A 25879-nucleotide genomic window follows, 5' to 3' on the forward strand; every position below is an offset into this window, starting at 1 on the left:
ACATAAGATATGTACAGTTTTACAAGACCATTAGTACAAACCAGGACTCCAAATTTTATAAGCTACTATGCTTACAATATGACTAGAGCTTGTATAACAGCTAAGTTATATCTATGTAGGCTGCCGATAAAAATGCGATCACCCTCACAAAATTTGAACTATCATAATTTGTACATTAGAAGGTGTATTCACTTCTACATTCATCATACAGGACGTGAATCCGATCATCTGCGGAGTGAGCGACAGTATAACTGCATCCATTACCAAATGATGTTTAGAAAAATGCATTGCTCAATTTAGAAATATATCACAGCTCAATGCCCTTGAAATGCATACCCTAGGTTTCAAAATTCAGTCGAATGGACTACCTCAGCTTCCTTCTGGCTGCAGATTTGCAGTGTCAATTTGGCCACGGATCAATTTCATAGCCTTGCAATGGTATGCTGTTCCTCCACCATGAAATTATATCTCTCATGTCCCTTAAGCCACTCTAAACTAAAATCCCCCATAAGGAAATAATCAGTCATTGCACTTCATAAAAAAAAAATCTGCTCTAAAGTAAAAATAAAACATTCAATCAAGCATAGTGTCGAAGTCTCTGAGGTTGTGAGTCATATATGCACATTACATTTTTGTGGCATGTGCATATTCTTGATGGAGGATGTCCATCAATGTGATGACAATACAATGCCACATCAGTAATTAAATATAGAGTAGCATATGGGGATTTTTAGGTAGCTTATTGGTTAAACTACTCAGACCAAAACCCACCAGAAGTAGGATGCCACAACCTTCATTGGTGTTACAAGTAACTGCTTTTTGCTTTCCTCTAAGAAGAGTTATGTAGTCACAATGTGGTATGAATATGAATGAATATAACTTTTTTACATATAATTTGTAATGGATGTTTAGCAAAGTACAGGTACAAGGTTACGATGTGGTATGAAAATATAGGAGTTCACATCCCAATAATTTTTCATGAACATTTGGCAATATCAGAAATGCATCCAACTGGGTTGGAGCCTTGCTTCTATGAAAAATACAGCTTGAAGGTATGCATATAGTGATTGATAAGAAACTACCAGCTCACCTTGCTGCTCCAACTTATGTTGTAGTCTTGTGAGTCCTCTTTTTAGTCTGCCTTTCTTATACCTGCAACAAGCTTGCATGTCTTGCAAGAAAGCATCCAATAGCTGCATTGCACAGCATCAATTATGAATTATAATCTGCCCTTCTGATATGAATGAATCATCATAAGAGACCACGTACAAGCATCTCATAATGGACAGAAGAAATCATATTGGTGAGTTCTCAGGTATAATAGAGAAAATACAAAATAAAATACAGTTGCAAAGTTTTTGTTTTTAAAAAAAAGGCACTTCACATGTAAAGAAGTACCAGTGGAATGATTAAGAACTAGGGAAGATAGGAGAAATTAAAATATTGACACTTGAGAGGATTACCACAGGATGATGCTGAAAAACAGGAGAGTAGTGCTCAAGAGTTACATATATCTTTTGAACAAGACTCAAGAGTGCATTAACCTTGTCTCCCATAATGTCGACCTAAATAAAACAGAAAAAAAACATTTAAACAAGTTGCGATGTTAATTTGAAACAACATGTGTTCTTGTAGTCTAATAGAAGCGTAGTCCAACAATAACCGATCAGGGATAAATATCAAAGCAGAAGGGGTTCAAATCATCAGTGACTCACTTGCATGCTATCAGAATATCTAATTGACATCATCTTGCTTTTCAATTAAAATTACCATGCTGATTAAAAAGATAATGAATGAACATCCTGCCTAAACATCTATGAGAATTACTTTATAATGTGCACTTTACTACAGAAATGAAAAAGGCACATAATGGACCAAATAAATTCTATGCACCTAGCAGATTACTCAAATTGATCTGATCTGTTTCTACAAATAAGCAGAGCTGAGAGTATTCTGTCTTTATGGTGTGAGTGGATTCTAATGTGTACAGGTTCTAAAGCCTTTGTCTTCTTAATATAACGATATGCGGTTATCATATGTGTTCCAGAAACAAAAAGGAATATTCTATCTTACTCAAACTTGATTGTTTTGCAGTCTTTAAACTCCTAAATGCAGCTATTTGACACAAGAATGAGCATGAGCCTTCGATAAGATCCTTAAATATTTGCATGCATGTCAAACAGAGAGAAATCACTTTGTGCTGGACTGTAAGAAAAAGAAGAAGAAGAAGAAGGGCTACTGTGCAAAGAAGTAAATTTGAGCAGATATGGAAAACATACCTCAGATTCAGCTTTTCGAAGCTCAGAACGTCTTGTGTCAAGCATTTGTTTATACCACAGGCCCTTCTTTGTTAGTACGATGGCCTGTTGTACCATATGGTTGCATCGATCATTCAGATTTTCAGTCCTGAATGCAACAACAATCTTTTATCAGTTTGTGCTAGCATCAAGAGTATGGATTATTCGACAACACAAGGATTTTTACAAGCACTATTTTCCATCAAACCTAAAACGCAAGTCAGGTTCTCAAAAAGAAGTCAATAGTCATACCGAGAGTCATAAAAAAAACATGCTGAAATATTTTATTTTGCATTCTGAAAGCAAAGGAAAGGGCGTGCAATAGTTTTTCAGAGGGGTGTGGGGGGAGGGGGGGGGGGGGTGCTAAATGCGCATTACTTTTTTCTCGTTTCCTTTTATATCTTCTGGCATTCTATGTTCAATCTCCACAAATTCTTTAGACAAATCCATAGATACCAGGATGCAATCAAGCTGTTTTTCTTGCTCTCTTTTACCTAGGATATCACTGTGATTCAACCTTTTTGTTTCCATTTCCTTTACAGTGGTTGAGGCAATTTTCTAAAATCTGATTCAGCTTGATGAGCTCTTCATACTGTATATCTGGATCAGAAATCTCACATGATCTTTGTGGCTCCATCTCAATATCACGGAGAATCATTTCCTCGCTGTCTTGCTTGATTAGCTCTAGATCTTGCTGATTATTTTGGATGGGAATGTCTTTTTCTAGCATTGACAACTTTTCCTTTAGCTTCTGATTGTCTTCATTAAGATAGACACAACGCCTTGTCCTTTTCTGAGAGCGCAGCTTCAAGTGAGGACAACTTTTGCAACGGAAACTTTGTGCAGTATCATCCTCCAAGACATTCCTATGACTATCAACCAATTTTCTCATAACAGTTTGGTAAATTTCATCTCTGATAGTACTTTCAACAAAAAGAGTCCTCATATTCTACTTTAGTGCTGTTGACTTGGCTCAAGAGTTGTTTTTTCTAATGAATATTGAAGTTACATATTTCCTGGTGGCGTCAGATATTTGGCTCGATAATTCCTGAATATCCTTTGTCTTCTCTGCAAGCAAACACCGAAGATGCTGGTTTTCACGGTATAGCGAATCCAATTCTACTGTTCAATTGCTCCTTTCATCAAGGTGCATCACTGTTACTGCAGATTGTAGGTGCTTCTGCTGCCATTCCATTGGACATGATTTGGTCAAATCTTGAAATGACCTCAGGGAATTTCCTCCTTAAAGGCTCAAATTCTGCATCATACTTAAGAGCCAATGACCATTTCTCTCGTTTGAACTTGAAGAGCTCTTCTGTTTTCTCTTGCAAATCCAACTCATGCAGCCTTTTTAATTTACTGATCTCAGATCTGAAATAGTTAAGCATTTCTTGTCTAGTCATGCCCTTCAGATGTCGGAAGTCGGATCTTTCTGATATAACTTCACTGGGACTTATCGATTTCTGTGTTGCAGAATTCTGGCTTTCCCCGGAAGACAGAGAGTGATCCTGGTGTGTTCGCTTTCTGAAAAAGCTGAACTTCCATCTGTCGCTCCAGTTACCCAAACTTTCATGCCTACAGAGGGAAATTTGTGGTTCCTCTTCAGAAGGTAACAGAATATTAGAAATAGCAATCAGCTCTTCACGTATAGAAGCACACTGCGCCACAGTTTCCTGCCAGTTTTTCTTAGACTGTTCACTATGGAACTTTGCTCATACAGTTTCCTCTCTACTTCATCCTGAAAACCTCTAACACAGTCTCCAATAATAATGCCGGTAACTTCTAACTGTAACTCATGCTCCCACTGAAGATCATGGATTGAAGAATTGACCACTGTGAGCATCTCTCTAATTTGTCGGAACACCACAACCAGCAGCAACTTCAAGCTGTTGAACCCATCATCTATCTCAGCTAGCTTCCCAACATGGCATACTGTACAGCATGAACCATCTGCATCAGATTTGTGAGCCAAGTTATAGTTTTTGAAGACCCTTATATCCTCGGAGAGCTTATTAAGCTGGTGATCAACTTCCAATTTCATCAAATCTAAGTATTCTGTGTAAGTAACTTCTACATTTGCATCCAGAAGGTGTTGATGTAACCTTGAAACTACAGTTGCAAATTCTTCGAAGTTGTTTGCGACATCAGAGCAGCAATTGTGGGACAACAAGCCTGACGATGGCACAACTGCATCCTTGAACTCGCTAAAAGGCCCCTTGAACAAGGACAGGCCACTCTGAGCAGTACACCAGGATTGGTCAATGGTGGCTGGTCTAGTCAATCTACCAAGAAAGGGGTCCATTCTTTCATCCACCACCTGCACATTCATTTTTAATATTTGTCAGTCGATAGTAAACTTAGAACGCCAGCTACAATATGAATGTACGAAACTGAGGCAAATAAATTTGATGCCTCTCATGGAAACAAGATATACTTAATTTCATAGGAAATGAGATTAGTAACTTAACCATGCAAGTTTCTCTCTTGGAAAAAAAATAGTTCCTGATAGTAGATACCCAGTAGATCTGAAAGAGGTGGTTTGCTACTAGCATTGCATATGGAAACAATTGATCTATGTGAAAGTAAGAGCGCACACGATAACTAATTGTGGATCAAGTCATAAAGTCAAATGGGCTTAGAAAAATGTCGATGATGGAATGATGCCTCGACTAGACCTTAACAACATGCAGGAGTCAACTAGGCATGTTTACCATTATTCTGTACCTTTTTTTGCTGACATGTTATAAGGTACCTAACCGAAGAAAAAACAGAACACTCCATTATGATCCATGCTTCAGCGTGACACCCGAAAATGTACAACCTGATGTTGAATGTTTAAGCGATGTTGAATTATAGTTGATATGCAACAGATGTAATACTTATGTGACATACTATCTGTAACATTTCTCCAGAATTAGCGTAATAACTAGCAAGTAGCAACTGAAATGCATCACTGTTCTCAAATTCACTAACCGGTAGCGTTTGTCATAAGTCTATCAAATACCAAATCCTTTACCATCCAGGAGAGCTAACGCAGAGTAGAGGAACTCTGGTAACGGATGCGAAGTAATAGCCAACAGGACAACTGCAGGACGGGAACGCTCGAACAGAACACCAGTACCATAGACAATTATTCCATTCCTCTCTCACTCTAAAAAACGTGCCAAAGTAACCAACAGCAGTGAAGTACTGGACACTGCAAGCTGAGCAGAGCAGAGCAATTCACGCCGGGTGCTGCTCTTCTCCGTCCCAAAACCCCCACGCCCTCCCGCACCAAAAGCAGAGCACGCACTGAAGCGATGAAGATTCCGCCGTCCACCTCGATCCTCCAGAAGGGCAAAACCCTAGCGAAAACGCCCGCGAAGCGTCTCAAACTACAGCCACGGAGCATGACAGCATCAACCATCCCCGCTCCGAACCGCGGCAGCTAATTCGAGCAGCCCAAACCAAACCCCAACAAACCACCACGAAATTCCGAACGCACAAGCACGGCGGCACGGAGCGACTTACAGGCTGGATCCGCGCCATTGGCAGGAGTCGGAGAGGCCGCTTCAGCGCCCCGTCGGCGCCGTCGCGGATGGGGTTCAGCTTCTCCCCGCCCTACTCTTGCTCCTCGTACAGCGCGTGCCGGGTTGGTTGGGGATAACGGCGGCAGTAGAAGAGGAGGGTGGGGTGGTGGTGGTGAATCGGAGCCCTGGCAGCAACGAATTGGCTTGGATTTGACCTGTGATCGCGACGAGGAAGACGACGACGCGGCCGCTCCGCTGCGCTCACTTGCGGACAAACGAACAGAGAGGAGAAGCGGAGAACGAGTCACCTCAGCACGCCTGGAGGAGGAGGGTAAAACGGGCATCGGGCCGGGCGCGGAGCAACGGCGGGATGGGGGCGGCCCCGCCACGTAGGCGGCGCGGAGAGCGAGGAGGCGTGCCGGAGCGGTCGCTGTACGTGGGCCCGTTAGAGGATGGGCCCGTGCGGCGGTGGGGGTAGTTGGGACGATGGGACGTGCGGTAATGAGGGATGGGGCACGTGGGGCCCGGGCGTCGGCGGTGGTGGGAGCCCGTGGGGTGCTGAGCTGGATGGGTCAGCCTCTGTGGGCTATGTACGGGAACGCGGGCGCCTCAAGATGCGTGCGCGATTTGAGGGTGGCCGTCGGATCGGTCCTCGGGGCGTGGTCTCGTGAGGTGGGGATGCCGAGTGGACAGCTGGTTCGCGTTGCTTCCAATTATTCCATGTCCATGGCTTTTGCCATTAGCATTTTGTGAATCACAATTCTCTCCCTAAAAAGAGATTTAGGCTGTAGCTGCTGCTGTAGGGCCTGATCGCTTAAACTTATCAACCGGCTTATCAGGTAGAATCTATAGTATTTTTCTCTCGTAACAAAACAGCTATAGCCGGCTTATCAGCGGGCTTTATCACGGCCGTAGTCGCAGCCGAACAGCCCTATTATATGCACTTTTAATTAAAGAAATAAAAATCATTTTCAGAACCTTTTTTCTATTTTTAAAGAGCTCCAATTTTCATCAGGCGAAGCAACGCAGCACTGGTCTCATGTAGCACTGCGTGTCAAGCAACCATTGTTGCAGAATGGCAGCATGTTTAATTTAATTTTGAGAGGTCGTCGCCATGCGGTTCACGTAATTGTTTCAAATAAGACACTGGACTTGGATCTGATTTGTTTTCGCTAGTATTTTAGTGGCAGCAGATCAGCAGATCTAGATATCTTGGCACTCGCCATGTTCACATCGGCAGATTGACCGTCGAGGGAGCAGGCAGGTGCGACAGACAGGAACCATGTGGCTTCTTTCATTGCGCAAATAAAGCTTGGGCAAATAATGTACGCGCGTTTATCATCAAGCGAGAGGTTAAAAGGCCTTCACTCAGTCACCAAGAACTCTTAGGCTAAATCAACTACCCTAGTTCCTTGGTGAAATAGACGGGACACAGCATTTGAAGCATGATAACAACGGGTGTCCGTGTCACGTTCTGATGTAGTATTATCACTCCAGCGGTGATGTGATGTGTTCACAAGATCTGCACCAAGCAGCCTGAAAATGTAGGGCGCCCCAGAGTAGAAACACCTGAAACCTGTTGCAAGAGTGGCTACACTTGTAAACTGGACGGAGCCTTTACAGATCACGGACGGACACGTAAACTTTACAGATCATGAGATGTGTACTGGAGTCAGGTGAACAGAAGCTCTTCTTTTTGTCACGTCTCCTGTGTCCTGTGCCTGCATACAAGGTTCAGTTGCATGTCCAGAACGACAGCGGAAAAGGTGATGAAAAGGCAGCGAGTCACACTGAAACCGAACGCTTCTCCTCTTTTTACCCGAAAACCGCTGCAGATGATTTGGAGCGGAGGGTGGACCGTGGACCAGACAAGCATCAAGCAACCATGCGGAGATGATAGCCTCTGCTTCAATCATGCGGGAATGCAGGACCATAAGACTAGCATATATTAATTCTTTTCCCATCAGAATAAAGGGAGAGTGGAGATGATAGCCTCTGCTTTTCTTTGATTGGGGGGCCAAAGTTGACTGGGCTAGGATAGTACAAATGTACAATTCAATAATGCATCTCAGTTAAACAGTCAGAATATGCATCAAGCAAGGGCATGTACCCTTGAAAATAGCTTAGCAACCAGTGTGAAACGAGCAAAAATAAAAAGCTGCACTGGTAGATTAAAAACCGTGTGCTTCATTTTATTCACAATTTAGAGCAGAAGCTTATGAATTAGTCCACAATTTTACATCGCAGCCACAATCATTTAATCATATGTCCAGTTTCTCACCTCAGTCGCCGAAACAATCAAAATCCTTGCATTTCATAACCTACTAGTAAACCTCCACGTGCCACTGCTTGTTCTTTTTCAGCTGTGACAGCTTCTGGTCCCAACTCTCACCTCTTTGCCCAGCCACCCTCTTGAGCGTGTCCTGGATCCCTGGCATCATCCCCTTCAAACCGCAGAAGTAGATGTGCGCACCGCCATCTAGCAGCTTGAAGATTTCATCGCTGTACTCCTCAATCTTGTCCTGCACGTACATCTTGCCACCATTCTTGTTCTTCTGCTCCCTGCTTAGTGCTTTGTCATACCTGCAATCTCATCAACACTTGGTTCAGCTCAACAATATCTGCTATGCTTTACTTCACCTAGGCATTGCATTATAAGTGGCCACCATGGTCAAGAGAACAAAGGACTAGACTAGCTTCCTCAGCTATATCGCTATGATTGAATGAAAAAACATGTTAAAGCATTATTAATTCTCAAAACCTGAAATTGTCTGGATACTGCTGAAGGTAGTTTGTGAACTCTTCATCATAGAGAAGGCTGTCAGAGTTAGCCACGCCTAGGAAGAGCCAGGCCAGACCACTGAATTTGAAAGTTGGGACATCTTCCATGAACATACGACGTAGGTAGCCACGGTAAGGAGCAACACCAGTCCCTGTGGCAATCATTATATGAGTCGCATTTGGATCATCCTCGGGAAGAAGCATTATTTTGCCTGAGGGGCCTGCCGGAAGAGAAAGTTATGAGATGCTTGAGGAAGGGATAGCCAGCATATAACAGAAGACAAAATAAAAGATGATCAAGCCAAATATTGAACATGCTTTAACAACAAATTTTATGACTCATGCGAACAACAACAAAGGCCTTTAAGTAAGTCAGTTGGGGTAGGCTAGAGTTGATGAACCACCAACAAAAAAAGGAAAAGGAAAGAAAAATAAAACAAGGGTACATAAGGCATTAATAGAGGAAAAAAATTATAATCAACAATAAGAAAAAATTATAATAAAAAAGAATGGTATTAAGATAAAACCTGAACTGCAACCAACAAACAGAAATATCAAGAAGAAAACATGTCATAAAGGGGGCAAAGACATCCGTTCAGTGCATACTATTCAGTTAAGTCCTTACCATGGTAAGGACACCACATAAGATCAACCTCATTTTGAATGTCCGCTTTGGATGATAGAACAAGGCTTTTTTTTAGTTCAACCCATGTTAGTTCCTTCTGCAAATTTGAGACTTGGCTAAAAAACCCTCTGAGAATGGGAACACCAAACACAGTGCCCCTGAAACTACTGTAGTCACCACTCACCACAAATTTTACATCCTATAGGTAATCAATTAATAGCAATCTGTCTAACTGTTGTTCTCAAGAATATACAATATCCTTTATATTATATGTGACACATACATGTCACCACCTCAAAGCCCTCAAAGCTAGTAAACATTCAGTTTCATCATATATGATGGAGATAATGGACAACTCAGATGAGCAATGAACAACCAGACTCAGCTACCATGGCAGGACACCAGGCCAACATTTTTGTCAATCAAGGATCAGATTTGCATATCTTCTTAATCTCAAAATCTAAGACAGTAAATCCCAAAAACACATATGCAAAAGTTTCAACGGGCTAAAAATGATTAGGATGTAAATGTGATGCGCAGTCAGTACGATCCATATTTTTTTAATGGAATGGAGTGAATCAGACACCAAGAAATTTGGTATTCACAAAGACCTAAACAAGCTTCTCGGCACAACTTAAAGAAAGCTGCACCAGGAGTACCAATGCAAAGGCCTCATCATAAGTACCTGTCACATTTCATCATTTTCATCTCCATTCCACATGTATGATTACTACAGCAAATTAAACCATTGGTATTTTAAACGCAGAAAAAAGGAGGAACAAGAGTTGCACCTTGATCAATGATGAAGAAATAATTGTGATGTATAATAAAATGTAAGGCCTATTGTGCAGTTAGAGGTTATTATTTAGAGTTAGAATACACATAACCATGTTTTTTAGATGCCATTTGAGATCAGTTCCATACCTGTGATCTGAACTTTGTCCCCTGGTTTTGAGTCACACAGGAAGTTACTGCAGATACCTTTCTTTGAGGGGTCTTCCTCTCCAGTTTCAGGATCATAATAAACAGCACGACGAACACATAAGCTTGTTGTCTTTCCATCAAAAGAATCACCATATCTTGTAGAAGCAATTGAATAGAGCCTAACAGTATTTGGAGATCCAGGTTTTTTTGGATTCTCTCCCTGACAACAAGTTATATGTTAGTCTGTGAGAAACAACGGTATTAGATACAGTAAAAGCAGATGCAGATGCAGTAAAAGCAGACAAAAAATTGAACCGAAAATACAGATATTAGATACGGTATTAGAAACAACAGTATTAGATACAGTAAAAGCAGATGCAGATAAAAAAGAAAAAAAAATGAACTGCAAATACAGCAGGGGAGGCCCCCACTATAAAGTTTTATTTAAATAAAGAGAAGCTCAACAACTGTTCGAAAAACAACAGGGAGAGAAACTTTACAAGAGAAGAAAGAAGGGGGTCCGAGGTGGACCAGAGAGCTACGACAGCCCAAGGGGGAAGAAAGCCAACAACACTAGACTAGGACTGCTAAAAGGGATAGGAAAATAGATCTTTTAGAGTCTAAGAGCCTGTTAGCTAGTCTTCTCTGCACAAAAGGGTGTTAACTAGTCTTTCTGCACAAAAAGGCCTACATGTTTTTATGTCCTGCTAACAGCAACCGAGCTAGGATTGCCAGCAATTTTTGACAAGGGACTTACAAGTCATAGTTAGGTTTTAACATTGTTTGCCACACTATCAGCAGTCACAGAATTGGAAATATTGGATACACTGTACACAGACAATTTTCTAACGAGATTTAACCAATAACCATAATATCAGCAGCACATATTTGAATAATACTATCTTATTTATAGCAAAAGTGATCAATAAAGAATCATATAATAATAAAAAAAGGATACAAACTACAGATTATGAAGTGTCCAGTGCACACTTGCCAACAATGGAAAGACAAAAAGTATAAATTCATTAGGAAAAAAAAAACTATAGAAGTATTGCATTATGCTTGGCAGGACTAGGGAGGAGATGCTTACTGGAGGAATGACACCATAACTCTGTCCTTCCCAGTATGGAACATTGCCACCATGATCAATGACAATATGGCATGTTTCACCTGGAGCTTTGGGTCCTACAATCCTCTCAACTGAGACAATTGTGGCCGTGTAAGGTTCCTTTGGTTTGTATAAGTTGAGTGGTGGCTCCTTTGCATTCTCCAGCTCAACGGGTTTAACAGCAACTTTGCTTCTGCTTGCTTGTTGAACAGACATGCAGAAGACCTTGTTCAGATGTCGTGATTGCTGGGCTTTGTTTTTCCATGCTAATGTCATCCCAATGCATGGTTTGCTCCGGAAGGTTAGATTACTGTTACCCTGAATAGAACAAGTGAATCCTGTAAGCCTACTACCACACATCAGGAGCACATAAATGCAAGAACTAAATCATCACAGCCCTCTCAGGCAGGAATGTTGCAATACTACATGTGTGTCAAAATAATATACGGCCCTAAAATGTCCCAAATGATATCAACAAATAGTATGCTTCTGTGAAAGAGAATTCAGCAGGATTCAGCTAGCTCAAAACAGCAAATATCCAAACTAGCACAAACTCCTTAGCACCTAAATAAGCTACTGACCAGGGAATCTGGCTACTGACGGTATAATCAAACTGACAGTATCACTGATAAATCTGACCATCTCAAGTGAACTGCAGATGTCGATAGCAACAAAATAAGGCCATCAGCGGCACACATTTCGCTTCAAATATCATTGGTAATTAATACTTTTCACCAGAAATATAGAAGCAGAAAAAAAAAAGAAAAACGTCCCTCTCAATACCGTTCTACAGTGTCAAAACAGACCGAGCCACGAGATTCCCCAATGAAGGGGGGCCAAGCCCTGGCGTCAGTACGCTACGCACCTTGAGCGCGGTGCCCTTGAAGACACAGTCCGAACCGACGGGCACCGAGGCTGCGGCGGCCACCTGCACGGAACGAGAGGGAGCGAAACGTAATCAGAGTGCACGCGACTAAAGACAAGCCCGGCATCGCGCGCGCGTGGAGTGGCCGTCCGTACCTGAGATCCGAGCGCGGGGGAAGCCATGACCGACCGACCGACCGAGCCGCGTGGGAGGAGGGGTTTGCTAGGGTTTTGATCTGCGGGAGGGAACTGAACTTTGGGGAGGCGAGCGACGGGAGGAGAGGGACGGGCTTGTTGACCGTTTGGAAAAGAGAACACTCCTGATGCTGCAGAAAGCAGGGGAAGAAGGCTCTTCAGTCCTGAGTCCTGACAGTGACAGCCGAATTTTGTGGTGCTCAACTGCTGACCACTAAAGGCTAAAGCATTGCCACTTTTGCTACTTGCATTATTATTCATTTATTCTTTAGCTTCAGTAATTTTCAGAGGGGCCTTATAGGCCGGTTTAAAAACTTTGAGCAGCTTTCATTTTGATAAATTAAGCCAGAGTTCTGTGCTGATTTATTTAAATTCGTACATTTTGAGCAAGCATTACCTACAACTAAACATCCTGTATGTTCTTTCTTCAGAGAAGACGGTGGTAAGCTGATGCTGGAAAGCAAATGGGTAGGCAGAACAATCGAAGCAAAATGTGTGTTTCAGAACAATCGAAGCAAAATGCGGTTTCGCCCTCCGCCGGTCTTCAGCATGTGCTCGGCGTCTTCAACAAGAGGAAACATGTGCAAGAGAATGGCGGCGGCGGCAGCAGCAGATACCTGCATGCCTGCATCAGAATGTCAAAAAATCGTGGTCACGCGCCACGACCGAGGAATTTAGCAGTGCTGCATCAGGAATCCACGCACTGTTTTTTTCTCGGCCTGCTTGCAACACAAAGCACCGAGGGAAAAGAAAAACCCAGTCCAGGCCAACATATACTCCTCCAGACACAAATTAGGAGCAGATCAAGACCGGCTTCCCAGGCCATGCACAACTCCACATTTCAATGTCATCCACTCATCCTGCAAAAACTGAACAAACCCTCCTGTATATCACAATAAGCATCTCAAGAAACCTGGCACCCAATCCATCAGACATGGAGCTTTCGTACCAAAGGGTTCTTTGTTCTGTCCCTTTTTTTTTTTTTTTTTTGTCTTAGTCGTCCAAAACACCAAAACGCATAAAGCAGTACTGGTGCAGGGCACTGCGAACGTTTGCAGCGCACATTATTATTACAAAACGCTGGTTCTTGTTTTACGGGAACCGGAACAGACCACGGCGTAACGCTTTATTCCAGACACGCCAGCGTTCTCCACTAGTCTAGCTGCAATTCACGGAAAGGTTTTTGCATCCTTGTAGTGAACCCTGAATTGCAGCGACCAGATTGGTTCACATCAACGGCGTACGCGACTTGGTCCGGCCTGAGAGGAGCCTGGGCCAGCATGAGGTGCTCCACCCGCTGCGGAACCTGGTCCTGAATCAGGTGCTTCGTCCCAAGGAGCAGCCAGAGTATCCAGCAGTTGTCGGAGGTAGCTCCTTGCAACAGGGTCATCCTGTGTTTACCATAAGAAGATATGGTTAGTACTTGACTGAAACCTTCCATCTGTTGTAAGTGGAGGCGGAGCAGTGGTTGATTAGACTAGAGGCAGCTGACAAATCGAGAGCAAGACTCACCTCGAGAAAGTGGTCGAATGTCCCGTTCTTGAGAGCCTCAGGAAAGCTAATTTGCAGTGCCCTAAGGGCCCTGCAATGTAGAGGGGAAGATATGGGGATCGCGCATGCAAGGAAATGCCCCATGTTACAATTTAAGTTCCTATCTAGTATGCAAATGACAGCACTTACCGGGGATGATCAGTCAGCCTGTGGTAGCAACAGATGATGTGCTTCAGCAACCTGGTGGAGGGTTGTTCAGCTAGTGAAATCACCATGCTATGTAAAACAGAGGCTAGCGCAAAGAAACGTTCCACGGTGAAACAGATGTACTGTAACCCAGCTTCATCCAGCACAATCCTTTCGACAATGTAAGTGGCCACCTGCATATGCATTTGACTAATTAGTGGATTAAAGCAATGCTTACCAGATTAGTGCAATTTCCATTAACTACACCTGTAATGAGAGACTTAGGCTCCCAATACTCAATTTGTCATTTATGCAGATGAGATGTTATGAGATGTTACAAAGAGGTTAGCTACATTTATCTGCCAACCAGAATAGGAGTCATCTCCTACTGTTCTCAGAGAAAATACACAGAACTTTGGTTGACAGATATATATACGCTACGGAAATTAGCAGCAAATGGTACTTGCTGAAGCAACAATGCCAACAGTTTTTGAAGTTTTTTCATAAGCCTCATTTTATGCTTTGAAGTCATAAGGAAATTTTAGGGCTATCTGAGAGAAGCCCAGTGTAGGAAAATTTGATCCTGAACACCTGCTTGGCTACATTCGAGAACATAAAGTGCTTCATAGTCTACCTCACCTAAAATATGTAAACTATATAAACTGTTTGATATGTTGGAAGAGGATAGCATACCATACCATGCAAAGTAAGGTAGTAAAGATACTGAGCAACACATGGCTAATAACAAGTACAGCCAGTAGATGGCATTAATGATCTCAATCAAGAAAACTTTAATTATAGCATGCCAATCTAAATGGTGGGGACTGTGAACTTACGCCACATGATTGCAAGATTGTGTTCCATGCAAATTTTAGACAACCAAGCATACCAGCGAATACAATAACATGATACGGGATGGCTGAGCAGAGGCAAAAGATGAAAATAGTTCACGCAAAAGACGATAAGACATACTGTTTTTGAAAGCTCTTCGCCTGTTTCCATGATTCGCAAGCACAGAGGAATGATTTCACTTTGCAGCAGGAAACCGATGGCTTCAGTATCATCTGCCTGCATGTATCAAGACAAAGAAGCTTCTTTCTCATTTGCAGAATTAGTGTTTGATGAAAACAACAAATGGATCTTGGCCATGAATTTATCGCTGTCAGGTTAAGTGCTCCCCTATTATCCGAATAGGATTGAACGCGCCAAATGTTCCCACTGAAAGAAACACATGACCAACATTCCAGAAATCCTTAAACATCCTCGCATGTGAGAATGTAATCATGTGTTCCTTCTGAATATCACAAGTTACATGGCATTGCTTTGCACTAGTGAAGTGACAGAAGGCCCAGCCCCCCAGGACTAGTGAAGCAGATCCAGGCTGAGTTGTGTAAAATTAAGTATAAATTACCTTAACAAGAGCACCAATCACACCTAGACTGGTGAGTCGCAGGGACTCGAAAGATCTAGCATTGCTGACAGTGTTCAAGAGTGGGTATAGGTATATGGGAATGTAAGCTGCAAAAAGAAAGGATGGAATGAGAGGGAGTGAAGAATAATGGTGACATATCCAGGAAACAAAGTTTATTAGTACTATAAAAAAAGGGGCGTACCCAGTGCAGAGAGCTCCCGCTCTGTGCGGGGTCTAGGGAAGGGTGTTAGTGGCAAGCCTTACCCTCGCCTGTGCAATGCGAGGAGACCACGACTCGAACCCGGGACCTTCCGGTCACAGGCGGTAAGACTCTACCGCTTGCACCAGGCCCGCCCTTCAAAAGTTTAATAGTACTATACAAGTAAAAAATCCATAATACTTCAGAAATTTTATTACAGCAACTAACATAAACCAAAAGTGTGTCAACTGTCAAACACTATATGACGATGTGGCAAAACTTTAGTTCGGTGGTTGTTCAGGTCAGGTCCTAGTTCTATAGTCAGTGGCGCACTAGTTAATTTCCTCTGTGTGGCGTGGTATAGTGTGGCAGAGTTTGTACTTGGTTTCTTGTTCTTCTACAATGAAATGATACGCAACTCTCCTAGGCATTCGAGAAAAAAAGATAATGTGGTAAAATACTAACATCGGATAACTAACAACACACCTTCAGTACATTTCAGCTTAGTCGTTCAAAAAGTCATGTTCATTGACATTACCTTTTAGAAAGGAGGTCCTAGTCTCAGGGTGTGATGCAACAGACTGCAACAATTTTAGGAGTGAGGGTGAACAAAACATACGATAGAAATCTAATGTTCATAACTTAAAATGGATAACAACAAACAGAAGAAAAAAATCCCGTTTGCAGTGCAGTATGTCATGGGAGCAGACAATTTTTCTGCTTAAACCCATTATTTCTTAATACCATACCTGAAGAAGTGCAATTGCATTGCATACTCGGCTCGATGCACATGCCGTTAGTGTTGGGGGTGAAAGTGCAGGGTAGACTGACAAAATTTCCTGTTTTTTTTCAAGTCGTCAAACATACTGAATGAGACCAAAAGACTGACCTAAAAGATCAATTTAAACTTCGAGAACATATATTAACAAAACTGATATAGTCATGAAATCAAAGATTGAATCAAGATTGCCTGAACTAACAGACTGACGATAGGTTAGTACATACCCGGAGCAGGATAATAATTGATCCAAAAGAGTGCCACATCAGTGGAGCCAAATTCTTAAACATCTCCCTTTTCTGAAAAAGTTACAAAAAGAACATTACATACCAAATTTGTTGCCATGTTAACAACTCAACATGCATCTACTATTGTTCAGACCAGCACCATTACTGAATTAATCAGCTACAAAATGAATAAAAGTTTACAATGGAATGAGTTCACATCCTTAGCTACTTAGGAAAGCGATAACTATGGGATTCAAGCAATTAGCATGTTAATACACATATACAGGAAAATAATAGTAGTTTCACAAATTCAGAGCAGCTCAAACACAAATCTGATTCACTAAAAATAGTTTACACTGCAGTTCATATAAATGAATTTGGTGTTCCATATATAAATAAACACATCCCTTCTGTGAGCAAACTCCTAAATTGCAACTGAAAATGTTGCCCAGTATATGCAATGAACCACCAGCAGTTCAAGATTTTTCAGCATTACAATGTGCAGTAAGCTACAGCTGGCATCTGAACAAAAAGAGTAAAATTCTCAAAGTTTCATAAATACACCAACTCCTTTCAAAGCACATATATTACTCTTTACTATACATAAACATCCTTACAACCACTGCCTATGAATGTGGCAGTTTGCTCTACTACATGTCAGACAAACAAATAGAAAAAAGATCATGATTTTGCAGTCCCGAAGACCACTAACACAAATCAAATCGGCACTTTTGTTGATCAAAATGTATTACATCTCAAGGATATGAAACAACTAATTTATGCGTGGCAATCCGCCTCCAATAAACTCAAACTGGACGAAACCAGGTCTCCTTAATCCCGATGAATCTATACATGCGCTAAAAAACCAGCTATGAACCAAAATTAAGAAATCATACATACAAAATACCTAAATTATTGTGATTTCCAAATCTGAGATCAAACAGTATTGCCCTTGGCAAACCAAGAACCGATTGCCTTGATTATACCCAATCAATTAAACTGAACTATTTAAATCTGGAAAACCACAAAGCATCACAGATGCGAACTTCAGCAGCTATCGCAACAAGAACTCCTGGCAAGAAACCTCACTAGAGATCGAGGAGGCCAGATCTTCCAACACAGGGATGTATAACCAGCAGACGAGGAAAGGAAAAAGAGGGACCTTGGAGAGCTCAGCGAGGGCATTTCCACGCAACTCAGGTTCGTAGAGGTCGCGCAGAAGCCGCTCTTCCGGCTTCATCTTGGTATCCTTCTCCGCCTGCACCACGGCGTTGCAGCCTCCACTGCCTCTTGCCACGGAGGGAGGAAGCCGAGGCATTGGGGAAGGAGCAGGTGTCGAAGATTTTCCGTTTCAAAGAGGCGAAGAAATAGAAGAATGCTATCATTATTAGATTTATTAATCTATTTAAAAGACCCTTATACCCTTTTCCCGTTGTTCTTATAAGGTAAAAATAAATGCATCCTTATATTTACCCTTTCCTTTGGGTTTTGTTTCTGTAATAAAACTTATCATCCGTTTTAGCTTTTGTACGTTTCATATTTGGAATGCTCTGTACACTGCCTTTTTGGATGATAGTGCTTTGGGTGCTTGGGATTGTCTTAAGTGTAAGAAATAGCTGGTTTGCTATGTGAATGAATATGTATCTCTGATCATGGATGTAATCAATTACTTACTGCAATAGCAGTACACCATTCACATTTCCTAAGCTAGTATTATATGGCTAGATTGTTGGGCTAGGAACAGCAAGGGTTGGAAGCGTACTTACCCTTTACAAGAGGCTCTGAGTAACCTGTTTACATGGAGATACTAACTCCATGTTTAACTCAGAATGTTCTTCCATATTCATCTTATAGAGTCGGCCCTACAATTTGACTAACAGATTGCTTGTTCTTCTCCCAAATAGGTAGCAATTCCAAAGCAACTAACTCAAAACAAACTTCCTAGCTAGGACATTTCAGACAATTATGGATGTCTGAGCCTGCTTCTTGCACCATGCATATGTTTTTCTACGAATGTGTCCACAACACAGTCCAGTAGTAGTCTTTCAAGTATGGATTTGTGGACCAGTGATTTTGTCACTACATGATTTAGGGAGTATAGAGGTGGCCATTTTAAAGCTTCATAGCAAAACATATCTATATGCTATAGCATCCTCTATAAAATTGCAAAAGTCAGGGGGGCATAGCCCACTAGCCCCAATGAAGCTGCTACCTTAGACAATTCACTTTGTATGCACCCTATATTAAAATATCAACTCAACTGACTCCCTGAACCATTCCAATTTGTCCAGTTCACCACCTAATGATTTTTTTCTCCTTTTTGTTACTCCTTGATGCTACAGAGGGATGGAGATATTGATGCGGACGTTAGCCATAGGATCAAAACAGGGTGGATCAAGTGGCGACAAGCTTCTGGCATTCTCTGTGACAAGAGGGTACCACAAAAGCTAAAAGGCAAGTTCTATAGAACGGCGATTAGACCGGCTATGTTGTATGGAGCAGAATGTTGGCCTACAAAGATTCGACATGTTCAACAACTGAGTGTTGCTGAAATGCATATGTTGCGATGGATTTGCGGTCACACAAGAATGGACCGAGTTCAGAACGATGATATACATGATCGCCTAGAGGTAGCACCAATTGAAGAAAAGCTTGTCCAACATCGGTTGAGGTAGTTTGGCCATGTCCAAAGGAGACCTCCAGAGGCACCAGTGCATTGTGGAGTCCTAAGCCAAGCTAATAATATGAGGAGAGGTGGAGGAAGACCAAAATTGACATGGGGGGAGGCAATAAAAGGAGATTTGAAAGCTTGGGATATACCTAAAGATCTATGTTTGAATAGGAGTACTTGGAAAGCAGCTATTGAAGTGTCCGAACCATGACTTGGGGCTCTTGGTGGGTTTCAACTCTAGACTACCCCAACTTGCTGGGACTGAAAGGCTATGTTGTTGTTGTTGTTGTTGTTTGTTACTCCTTGTACAGGTTGTATATCGGGTTATGGGTTAATAGATGAGATTTCTAAAGTATGTTAAGAAAAAGCTTGAAAATTGTTGTTGTCGTCTATCACACATTGTCATGTCTCACTAGTCAAAGTAATATAAAATACTCCCAAGTCTTAACTGATGGAAATAATCACAAAATTTGAACCCGAGACAACTTTTACGAGGAGAAACAAAAACACAAATTTCATTAGGGGTGATTTGATCTAATTTGATTACTTTGTGGGAGTAAATCAAGTCAACAATCAACATTTTGTATAGGTGGCTGAACAGACAAACAGAATAGTTGGAGGTCGTAAAGTCTAAAGTGCACTTTTTCCTTAAAATTAGTTTTTTATAAACATAAAAGGTAAAGACAACTACACCTATGTATTTTACGATCATTCAGTAAGGATATGTACCTAAGGTTTCTACATTTATTTTACATGATCAAGGACCAATATTCTCAAATAAGCTGATTGCTTACTAGTTAATCAATAAAGGAAGATATATTATTTCATCGAAACTTATGATCGGTAGATTATAGAAAACCACATATATAAATTGGTAAAAGACTATCTAATCATGTTATCATAAGTCATCTGAGTTTGAAACAACTCAGTGCCAATTAATTCTGAGATATTATGTGAAATGAATAGGAGGTGATGAAATAGGCTGTCTAGAGGAGAAACAAAATTAACTTGCCTAACTTCAAATAGGCAAGGGCCTAATGTTTTTGATCTAACAGATCAAGAACTGAAGGCATGCCACAGGTTCAAGGTCTTTAGGACTAGGAGCCTCATTGTTCGATATGATGCATAGATTCAACAATTCTAAATTGTTTGTAAATAAATGATGGAATGCAACACCAGTGACAGTGAGCGATAGGGTTTAAATAGCTGCAGGGACTGATTCCATGCATGAAACAACACTAGGAAACTTCACATGATTCTGCACTGGCATCCAAAACTACCATGGACAGTATCAAATCAGACTGCTATTTCACAGACAAGCACTTCATTTAGCTGTGAACTACCACTCTAATGAGGTGTACATGCAATATATTAGCTGTAACTGTAAAGAAAACTGAAGTCCTCAGGTCTTACCAATGGGTGTAAATCTCATCCGCCGCATCCGGACATTAGTCCTTCGGAGGATAAATATTAGGCCTACATCTATTTTACATGCCAGACTCGTGTCACTATGTGTACTGTAACATTATGTGTGAGTAATAGCGACATCCTACCTTGTTGATAATGTTGAGACTAACACTTCGTCACTTCTAACTTGAAACTCGCTGATATCAAAGGGCGAGCCCGTTGTACCCCCAATACAATTTAATGAATTCTTTCTCTTATGTTAGCCCTGTGTAAAATAAATAACTTTCAGTTGCTCCTCTAATTCCTGATAAAAAGCTAGGAAAATAGCAGCCTAGTAGAAAGATAACGTGGGTTTCACCAGCAATGCGTTGGGCCATTGGTGTCAGTCAGATGCATACCGTCCGTGTGGCGTCCCCTGCTCGCTGAAACAGACGAAACCGCCACTGCTCCCTCCACCAAATTAGTGGCTCCGAGGATCAGACGCCGCCACCTCGCTGCCGCCCACTCGCCGCATTGCCGCGCCGCCGGTCGACGTCCACCATCCGTTTCCGAAATTGGATCCTCCCCCAAGCGGCCAGGCTCTAGGAGGTAGGCGCTCGTGGAACGGCTGCTCCTCCCGAAGCCGCCAAGCGCTAGCCCGAGGGATGGAGGAACGGCTACTCCTCCCAGATCGAGCCGCTCGACTGCGCTGCATCGAGCCATCCGTATCGAGCGCTCGCCCAAACAGACCGAAGGGGGCAGCGCCGCCAGCCCTCGCACCGGAACTGGGACGGCCGGCTCACTCCTCCACCGGAAGTTTGGCGCAGCGGATAAGCAGCTGCCGCCGCGAGACGCGACGCGGCCCGTACCAAGCGCCGCATTGCCGCGCCGCCGCGCGCCGGCGATGGGGGTTGAGGGATATACTGCGCTTTTCCATCAGCCGTTGGAATGAGTTCTAACGGTCCAGATTGGCCCAGCCAACACACACGCACACGGCTCCACAACAAAACCCCACTTTTCTGTCTTCTCCCTCGGTCGCCCGCGTCTCCTTCGCGTGATTTCTCTCGGGACGGGCGCGCAGCGCCGGCCCGAGCTCGCCGCCGCCGCCGCCCTAAACCGGTTCTGGCGGCTGTTCCGCCCTCCACCGCAGGCCAAAGTTAACCTCTCCGGAGCTCAACGCCCCCGCCTGCACCGCCCAACCACCCGTCTCCCACCCTTTGCGGGCGCGCCGCCCGCCGTCCACCACCGCCGGACTGGCAACTCTCCCGGCGATCCGTCTAAGCCCGGCAGTCTCGCAACTTCAGGTAGGCCCGTAAACCCCAGACCCCCAAATCCCCATCCCCAATTCAGTTTCTTATACGCAAGAAATCAGTCGCGTGAAGATGATTAAAACTCATTTATATATCTATATATGTACCTAATAATAAATAGGTAAAATTTCGAACTATTTTTTTCGTCCATTTTTTTTTTGTCCGTATTCCTCTGCCTACCGGATAATGACTCGTTTCTGTTCTTCTGTTATCCGTCTGCCGGCCCTGGTGGACAAGACGAGAGGGATCGACCGGTTGCCGTTGCTCTCTCGTGGCCATGGCCGTGGCGGCGGCCTTCCCCTCCGGCGCCCTCCTCCCCACCACCCCCGGTACCCACCTCGCCCCGTTCACTCTGCGCTTCCCCTTCCACCTCCGCCCACGGTGCGCCGCCTTGGCCGCCGCCACACTCCGCGAGGTCTGTGCTGGCCGCGTCCCGGACCACGTCCTACAGAGGTGAACACCGCAACCAGACGAGCCGCCAATCCTTTACCATGCCATTAGCTCACTCGTCGGCGGAGGCAAAGGCAACACCTAGAAATTCCGGGGGTGGTTTCATTTCTTGATTGAAAAAATAGAAAATTGGTTTCAGGGCTGAGGAGGTTGGCTATGTCGTTCCTACCGAGGTGCAGGAGCAATCCCTGCCGCTTCTGCTGTCCGGCCAGGATTGCATTCTCCACGCGCAGGTGGTTCTCTCCCTGACTCCCTCCTTATAAGCTTTCTTGCTCGTCTGTTTGCTAGACTAGACCAAGAGTTCCCTGTTGCGCGATACTGCTGTGGCCTGTTATGGCATTTCGCATTTCACGGTGTAGACAGGCTCCGGGAAGACGCTGGCCTACCTCCTGTCCGTCTTCTCTGCCATCGACTTCAGCAGGTCCTCGGTGCAAGCACTGGTTGTCGTCCCCACAAGGGAGCTCGGCATGCAGGTGATTGGCTTTGATTTGATTGCCGGCTCAATTGCTTGCTCGGTGCAACCTGTCTGTCTGATGTGGTTTCCTATGGTGCTCCAAGGTTACCAAGGTTGCTAGACTACTCGCAGCCAAGGCCTGCACTGTCATGGCTTTGCTTGACGGTGGTATGCTCAAGAGGCAAAAGAGCTGGGTCAAGGTAATAGTAGTACTGACCATCTCTTGCTGGATTTATGTTGATGCCTGATTACCTAGGACCATTTTGATTGGAAGTGGCTATTCAATGGTTAGGTCCAGATCGATCTTATGATTTCAACGTATATTTATGTCGCTACGATATTCGCGGTTGTGGCATGGTAGCAGAATTCACTTACATCATCATGTGGAGGGTTTGCCATGTGTTTGTGATAGAATTGTTGATAAATTTACAGGCAGAGCCCCCCGCAATAATTGTAGCTACTGTGGCAAGCTTGTGCCAAATGGTCGAGAGGCGCGCATTCAGCCTTCAATCCATGAGAGTGTTAGTTATCGATGAGGTGAGCTCATCGCTCCACTTTCTTAAGTCTTGAATCTAATTAATGCCAGAGTTTGCTCCGCCCACTGATGCTCTGTAATTATACTTGCCAAGTGGACTAACCTTGTTGTTTCCATAGGTTGATTTTATTTTTGGGTCATCAAAGCAAGTCAGCGCTCTTCGCAAAATATTAACCTCTTATTCAGCAGCTTCGAGTCGTCAAACCATATTTGCAAGCGCATCGATCCCTCAGCACAATCGCTTTCTGCACGACTGTGTACAGCATAAATGGACCAAGGTTGTACTAACTTCTTCTACTGAACCAATTGCTGTTTGCTTTTGTACTTCAAAGAAGGCTAATGTCTTTTTCCCTTTATCATGGTATAGAGTGATGTGGTTCATGTTCATGTCCACCCTGTACAGCCCATGCCTTCGCACCTGTGTCACAAATATGTGGTGAGCATATCAAATTCTCTTATAATGATTGATGACCTTGTATCTAGTTTCTCGTTTACCTCACTCATACAAGGACGTTCCATTTTTCTCCCACCCGCCTGTGACCGGAAGGTCCCGGGTTCGAGTCGTGGTCTCCTCGCATTGCACAGGCGAGGGTAAGGCTTGCCACTAACACCCTTCCCCAGACCCCTCACAGAGCGGGAGCTCTCTGCACTGGGTACGCCCTTTTCTTTCAACCATAAGCACTTACCCACAACCATGCTCACCCACAGGCTCATTGTTGTAAATTATACTAATGTTCTTCTTGACAATTAATTTTGGGATGCATGGCACTTACTCAACATCACCTGCCTCTAGGCTTGCCACATTTCTTCTAATTCTCAACTTATCCAATGCATATAGAGGCAACCTGTTTTTTCTTCTTTCCCATAATTAGTGCCTCCTGGCCATCTAAGTCCACAACCAACCTCCTTTCTCCCAAGATTTCTTTTCAATCTCTGTCTGAATCTTGGTGACTATGACAACACAATCAATGTGCAGATCTGCACCAAGAAGGAAAGGTTGCATGTTTTACTATCCTTGCTTGAGAGGGATGCACCAAAGTCTGGAATCATATTTGTTGCTGAACAGGTACTGGTGTACATGATGTTCTTTTGGTACCATACCATGTTGCATATATAGTTTCTCTAGTATCTTGGGATTTTGTCATCTATTTTCTGGGGTGCTTCCTCAGTAGAGTTGTCAATAGGCCAGGTGATCTTATGACGGGCCAGCAATATTATGTCAGATGCAAATTCAATATAGTCACAATAAAGCATTTTGCCGTCTCTATCTGCTTATACACAATGATACAGAATAATGCATGATGCAGTGCGCTGTGATGCTGTAATGCCATTCACATATGTGATGAGTTGAGCAAATTTGGTATCTGCACTTTGGCAAGCTTGTTTATTATTTTTTGAATTACTACTAATGCCTGGGAAAGTTCTTGCAAAATCTATACCCCAATTATCATTCATCATGTAAACACCAAGATCCAGGCCCATGATGACTTGGTGGCATTGTCTGAGGTACCGGCAGCATCTACCAGTGCATAACTTCGTCATATTTTCAGTTCCCATATTTTCTGTCACTTCCTTTTTAAAAGCTTTGGATACTTTGACATTTATAAGTAATAAAACTGGTTTGTTCACCAACAAAGAAGTATCTATTCATCACCTAGTTCTGAGCAGTTATGTTGACGATGAATGAATCTTAAGTTCTTGACTAGACCAAAAAGAAGTGTATCACCCGCACATCTGCATTCTGTTTTGTAACTCTAAACCTATGTTATTAGTCTGAGAGATCAAAGAAGGCTGGAAATCCTCCGTCAACCACCGTCGTTGCTGAGTTCTTGAGAAATGCATATAAGGGAAGCCTAAATGTGCTGCTGCTGGAAGAAGATATGCACTTCAATGCTCGAGCTGCCTCGTTCTCTGTAAGTGCTCTCCGAGTTCCTTGTCAGAATCCCCCAGCATCTCCATTCTTTGTATTGACTATGAGATTTGTGACCTCTGCAGGAAGTGAAGGGGAGAGGATTCCTGCTGGTTTCAACAGACATAGCAAGCAGAGGGTTTGACCTTCCTCAAACCAGCCACATATACAACTTCGACCTTCCTAAGACGGCGACCGACTATCTGCACCGTGCTGGAAGAACCGGGAGAGAACCATTCTCCAGGTTGGAATGCGGCGTGGCAACGCTTATAACAGAGGAAGAGCACTTCGTGCTACAGAGATTTCAGAATGAGCTCAAGTTCCACTGTGAAGAGCTGCCCCTTGAGTCAATGTTTACGTTCTCTTGAGCTCGGATGTGGATACTAGCCTTTTCTTCCCCTTTTTTGGGTACTATCGATTTTTTTCCCACTCGCTCTGAGCATCTATACAGGGGAAAAATCTACAGCATTTGTATCTCATACGATTGCATATCCATTTTTCTGGTTATGTACTTATGAAATGATCTTGAATCATGACAAAAGTTGGTCCAGGATTGTTTTATCGTCTCG

At 43.1% G+C, this 25879-nt stretch overlaps 3 protein-coding genes and 1 pseudogene across 14 annotated transcripts; 1 reads left to right on the forward strand and 3 right to left on the reverse strand.

Annotated features, from left to right (window-relative positions):
• Positions 1-1132: 1132 nt before the first annotated feature.
• On the reverse strand, positions 1133-6103 carry LOC136543303 (WPP domain-associated protein-like; annotated as a pseudogene).
• Positions 6104-7957: 1854 nt separating this feature from the next.
• On the reverse strand, positions 7958-12439 carry LOC136545175 (ferredoxin--NADP reductase, embryo isozyme, chloroplastic-like). Its single transcript, XM_066537215.1, has 6 exons — positions 12265-12439; positions 12110-12172; positions 11227-11562; positions 10137-10356; positions 8568-8808; positions 7958-8389 (listed from the first exon to the last, which is right to left on the reverse strand). The coding sequence occupies exons 1-6, from the start codon at positions 12289-12291 to the stop codon at positions 8131-8133; spliced, it is 1146 nt and encodes a 381-aa protein (XP_066393312.1). The 5' UTR covers positions 12292-12439; the 3' UTR covers positions 7958-8130.
• An 816-nt stretch (positions 12440-13255) lies between these two features.
• On the reverse strand, positions 13256-21555 carry LOC136541437 (uncharacterized). 8 transcript variants are annotated; one of them, XM_066533308.1, is made up of 12 exons: positions 21072-21555; positions 20820-20938; positions 20680-20742; positions 17758-17882; positions 16596-16667; positions 16340-16429; positions 16129-16171; positions 15392-15498; positions 14953-15048; positions 13984-14174; positions 13816-13885; positions 13256-13694 (listed from the first exon to the last, which is right to left on the reverse strand). In XM_066533308.1, exons 3-12 carry the CDS (start codon positions 20705-20707, stop codon positions 13536-13538), a joined length of 981 nt encoding a protein of 326 aa, XP_066389405.1. In that variant the 5' UTR covers positions 20708-20742; positions 20820-20938; positions 21072-21555; the 3' UTR covers positions 13256-13535. The 8 variants fall into 8 exon arrangements, with proteins under 8 accessions (XP_066389405.1, XP_066389406.1, XP_066389407.1 ...); XM_066533309.1 differs by having other exon boundaries at positions 20680-20748; XM_066533310.1 differs by having other exon boundaries at positions 21032-21555.
• Positions 21556-21707: 152 nt separating this feature from the next.
• Positions 21708-25879, forward strand: LOC136541436 (DEAD-box ATP-dependent RNA helicase 58, chloroplastic-like). Of its 5 annotated transcripts, XM_066533300.1 has the most exons (12): positions 21709-21956; positions 22200-22415; positions 22552-22645; positions 22772-22885; positions 22971-23066; positions 23299-23403; positions 23521-23679; positions 23769-23837; positions 24378-24467; positions 24872-24907; positions 25174-25314; positions 25397-25876. In XM_066533300.1, exons 2-12 carry the CDS (start codon positions 22240-22242, stop codon positions 25676-25678), a joined length of 1362 nt encoding a protein of 453 aa, XP_066389397.1. In that variant the 5' UTR covers positions 21709-21956; positions 22200-22239; the 3' UTR covers positions 25679-25876. The 5 variants fall into 5 exon arrangements, with proteins under 5 accessions (XP_066389402.1, XP_066389397.1, XP_066389401.1 ...); XM_066533304.1 differs by lacking the exon at positions 24872-24907 and having other exon boundaries at positions 21712-21956; positions 25397-25875; XM_066533303.1 differs by lacking the exon at positions 21709-21956 and having other exon boundaries at positions 21963-22291; positions 25397-25878.

This window comes from Miscanthus floridulus, chromosome 3, assembly GCF_019320115.1.
Source record: "Miscanthus floridulus cultivar M001 chromosome 3, ASM1932011v1, whole genome shotgun sequence".
In the NCBI taxonomy this organism is placed as follows: Eukaryota; Viridiplantae; Streptophyta; class Magnoliopsida; order Poales; family Poaceae; genus Miscanthus; species Miscanthus floridulus.